Source organism: Sinocyclocheilus anshuiensis, unplaced genomic scaffold, assembly GCF_001515605.1.
Source record: "Sinocyclocheilus anshuiensis isolate Anshui unplaced genomic scaffold, SAMN03320099.WGS_v1.1 scaffold700, whole genome shotgun sequence".
NCBI lineage: Eukaryota > Metazoa > Chordata > Actinopteri > Cypriniformes > Cyprinidae > Sinocyclocheilus > Sinocyclocheilus anshuiensis.
This window is the reverse complement of record NW_015555756.1, coordinates 17,874-22,783: the sequence shown is the minus strand read 5'-3', so window position 1 is coordinate 22,783 and position 4,910 is coordinate 17,874. Positions and strand designations below refer to the sequence as shown.

The following is a 4,910-nucleotide window of genomic DNA, read 5'->3' as shown; positions in this document are numbered from 1 at the left end:
TGTGCCAAACAAAGTAGTTTCGCTTTCACAACGAAACACACAGCGTCACACACGGCGGGCTAGAGTGAGCAGAGGTAGGCTAGAGTGAGGAACGTCCGGCGGGCTTCCACATGTGACGACCCCGGGCTGGACTCCGCTTCGTCCTTAAACAACTATAAACAAAACAGCATCATGTATGTATGCATAGTTTAATACAAAGGGCGGAAAGCCAATCACACAGAGTAAAATTTTCATTTAAAAGCATGAGATGCAGTGGGATAGGGAAAACCCCACCATAAAGTCTCGATATAGAATTAACTTGCATTAATTTTACATGGCTTTCTAAACATGCGGCTCTTTTGTGCGAGACGCATCTAGTGGCTTCAACTGTATAGGCTAACAACAACATTATAATGCAACGACACTTACATCGTCATCGCATCTTGTGCCCCGCTGATAAGGCTGCCTCAACGCACACCTAAAATTTGAATGCAATGTTTTTGCATTTGAATGTGGATTTTTATTTTAAATTCAACGAATATTCGAAATTCGAATGTTTTTCTGACAGCCCTAACCTGCATTAATGGTGTTGATTGAAGTTGGCTGTTTTATGCTGCTCATCAGCTTTGTGACGTAAAGTGACATCTCCAAGTTCACCTCTACACTGTCATTCAAACAAAGTAGTTTCGCTTTCACAACGAAACACACAGCGTCTTCACGACATGGCAGCAGCAACAATACTACAACGAGAATAAAAGTTTAGCCTTCTTTCTTTGCGTGAACATTTGGGCGGCGTTATGCAAATCTTCCCACATCGTGACGTAGACATGTGGGGGCGTGTTAGAACGAGCCGTTTTAGGTAGGCGTGGTTGACTCTTAACTTTTATAAAGAATCTCTTTGGATTTGAGACTTTAGTCTTTGCAACTTTAAAGATCTTCTTTATGCACCAAGAGCTTGTAACACTTCAAAGAGAAAGGAAAAATTGAAATCGCATCATATGACCCCTTTAAATCTATCAAAAGTGACAGTAAAGATATTTATAATGTTACTAAAGATTTCTGAACTTTCTATTGAACAAATAATCCCGAAATGTATCAGTTTACACAAAAATATTAGAAACACAACTGTTTTTAACATTGATAATAATAAGAAACTTCTTGAGCATCACATCTGCATATTAGAATGATTTCTGAAGAATCATATGACACTGAAGGATATGAAATAGCTGCTGAAATGTCAGATTTGCCATCACAGAAATAAATTATATTTTAAAATATATTCATATAGAGAATTATAAATTATTTGTATTTTAAATTATATTATATTTAATTAAAATACTTCATCACAATATTGCTTTGTTTAATATTTTTGACCAAATGCAACCTTGATGAGAATAAGAGACTTCTTAAACATAAAACTAAAACTTTTGAACAGTAGTTTTTGTGAGTTATTAAAAAAAATCTGTGATATTACCATATAAATTCTGTATATAATATAAAATAGTATATAATATGTTAAAGATAATAGTAAACTAAATAAAATAAATTAGTTAGCCTAAAAGATTAGAAAATATGTTCAATTAAAAATAAAAGTATAAATGTATGAACCATGATTATACAAAACCATTTTTAAATGTTGCATTATGCATTCAAAGGGACAATGCATGTTCAAAGCAAATTATAAAAGATTAAAAAATGTTCATGAATGAGGCCCATTAAAATAATTGCCTTTTGTCAGCACGCTCTGTAATCAACTAAACCAGAGCCATTCTCAAAAGTTAATCCAATACCAACTGCGCAGAAATTACAACTCAAACATACCCTGAAAAGCTCCAGTCACACTTAATAAGCAGCTAAATTGTCAAACTCTTTCCAGACATGAGTCCTACAGGCAGAGTGTGCTGCTTTATAGTGGCTGTTGAGGAGAGTGCTGCTTCCTTTACAGGCCTAGCCATCATGTCTCACAGCCATCTGTCCCCTGTGGGGTGAGGGGCTGGGATTTGACCCTCTCAAGGAGCCCTTTTGTGGGGCCTGCCCGCAATTTAGACAGCCCTACAGCTGCTGCTGTATTTGAATGGCTGATCAGTTTCTCAACTGCATATCTTGATGCAAACAGTTTTCAAAAGAACAAGCTTTTTCAAAGCATCTATAAATAATATAAGGTAAAGCCAGAGGAAATAAAACTAGCTCAGCACCGCTTTGTGGCTTTACATTTTTGTGGGTTTCACATAGATAAAATAGGAATTGGCACTTGAACATCACACAAAAAAGAGGAAATAGACTTGCGTGAATATTGTCATTTAGCTTGCTTAAGACAAACTAAATAACGCTTTAACACACACACACACACACACACACACACACACACACACACACACATATATTTAAAGTGATGGAACATAAAATTACAGAAGAAATATTCTAGCATAATTTAGCATCGTAAGAGCAAAGCTGCTAATTAACCTCCTCAAAGATTTCAGTTAATCGCAAAGACTAAGTATTGACGTAGTAGGAGGTGAAGTCGGCCAACCTCTCACACAAAACATGAATTAAACTATAGCCTATCTGTGCAAAGATTTACACCAGCTAAACATTTCTGCACAACATTAACTGAAGATTGCATGTTGGTGAACAGAGAGAGAGATTGTTCTGTCTAAATAAAATCCACCAACACCAAACCTCCGATCTCCACATATTTCCCCAAACAGCTGAACCACTTTGCATCTGCATTGCATTAGTCCTACATATCCCTAGATTTCACATACAACTCTGAATAACCAAGGTGGGGAAGAGAATAATGTGCCAAAAAAAGGTTAATGTAAGCCACATTCAGTCACATGCATCATTTTGCCTCTCCTTGACATGTGCTGAATAAACCCAGCAGGATTGTTTAGTCCGGTAATCTAAAGCTAACAGACAAACTCACGTACAAACACACACACACACACACAAACAGAACACTTCACATTCCAAACCGGATGTGAGAACACCCTGCAATAAACAGGATGGACAATAAAAAGACAAGAGTGCACTAAATAAATGCACTTAAACCTCACTGTCTGATGGGTGCAATTCACTCAGCAGTGAGGAAACAAAAGTTCACATGGTATAGCAATAGACTTCCTAGTGCTCCAACATAAGTGTATCCAGTTTCAAGACACAGATTTACCAATAACGACATAACAGCTCTGGTCTACTTTTTCGTAATTTGCTAAAGGATTAAAACTGTGGCTAAAATGACAGGGCCCAAGACTTTCTGTGATTCTGTGATATTACTATATAATCACAGCACTTTTAAAGTTAAATGAATAAATTAGGAGAATATGTAAAATAAAGCTAAACTAAAAGTAGGCTGTACCATAGAGTACCTTAATGGCTTTGCACAGGGTCCTGGTTCTTGGTTGTAAATTATATTCAATATGATTATTAGGGAATTGTGTTTAAAAATATGAATGCAGACAATACTGCAGACGATGCTTTGGCCAGGAACCTTCATAAGGCCACAATCAGAGGATGTTTTCTGAGGGCTGTGTGACAATTCGCACTTCCCCATCAAAGCTTGGACAAGTCAAGCTGAATCTAGTTCAACGTGTGGCAATCGAGCCATTGGAGACCTGGACGTTTGGATTAAAACTGCACTGTGATATCCTATGATGAATGCAAAGCTGTTTATTACAACTCACCTTAATTCGCAAAGCCTGATGGATGTCCGCTGCAAGCTGGCTTTTCCACCACTGCCCCTCCGATTCCATCTTTCCCATCCAGAAAGGGCCCCAATCCTTAAACACAAACAAGAGTGAGAGAGGGATAGCAACAATTCCTGTTCAGTTAGGCACTTCTACCACACTGCTTCTATTTCAGGTTTGTTTGAGAGAAAAAAGTATTTCAGGGGAACTAAAGACGCTTGTGGGAAACTCTTTTCTAAATTTACTGAGCTTAAAGTCGTCCAGCAAAGTTCAAGCATCTCACGCTGAACTCTAACAGCTGCTTCGCCGAAAAGCAGACTTTATCCTATTAATTTATGGAAGACTCAACTAATTATCTAAACACAATCTAGCGATAAACTTTCCCTATCTTAGATCGCTTTCTAAAAAACAGAAATAAATAAAGTGACCGGCGCCGCACATCTAGCCCTGCGGCACGCCACGAGACCCTTATTACAGCGATATCATGCATACATGAGAGTTGTGAAGGATTAAAGCGAAGCGTTTCGGGTTAAACGCGTTAATCCAAACTATGACTATCCAAACTAAAATAGAAGCTGAAAATGAAACATTATAGGAAACAATATAACGCTCTTTATTAAAACAACAGCGCGTCTTACCACTGAGACAACGGCGCTCCAGACCCCTTTGTTTCAAAACTGCCGCATACTGGAGTTATATCCTTCAACTACGCTCGTGTGTACTTTTCGAAACAAATCCCATATCAAGGGAAATTCTTCCCGTGAATAACAAAGTCGCTTCAGTGTGCAGTTGGATGGGTTTTTTTAATCAAAACACCGCCGCGTGTGTATCCAAGTTAACCCTTTGACTTTTTTCGCCGTCCCGTGTAGTGTGCTCCCCCAGCGGCCTGAGAGGAGCAGCTCTGAATGATGTTGTGTGCGGAGCTGCATGGTCGCTCCAAACGGGGAGGAGTCCGCAGCGCGGACATTAACATGACCATTGCTTCAAACGACTTGTCAACTCATTTAAAACACTGATAGATAAAATGAACTGAAATGTGCGTGTATGTGTTTATTAATCATCTAAATCTACAGGTGACATGTGGTGATTGTGGTTTACTGAGATTACTGAGATTGAGTTTTTCTCAATCTCAGTAATCACATTGTAATTTGTTTAAGTTTTATCATTTTATTTAAATAAATAAATAAACAAATAAAATTGTTAGTGGTGCGTAAGATCTACGTTTACGTATTTAATCATATACAG

At 37.9% G+C, this 4,910-nt stretch overlaps 1 protein-coding gene across 1 annotated transcript in view; it reads right to left on the bottom strand.

The window, feature by feature from the left end:
- Positions 1-4,636, bottom strand: part of LOC107673791 (cyclin-J-like) — a 20,766-nt gene extending 16,130 nt beyond the window's left edge. The window contains exons 1-2 of the mRNA XM_016467578.1: positions 4,304-4,636; positions 3,663-3,758 (exon numbers count right to left, since the gene is read on the bottom strand). Of these exons, the coding sequence (XP_016323064.1) occupies positions 3,663-3,740 (78 nt within the window). The 5' untranslated portion in view covers positions 3,741-3,758; positions 4,304-4,636. The remainder of the gene's footprint in view (positions 1-3,662; positions 3,759-4,303) is intronic.
- Positions 4,637-4,910: the final 274 nt, after the last annotated feature.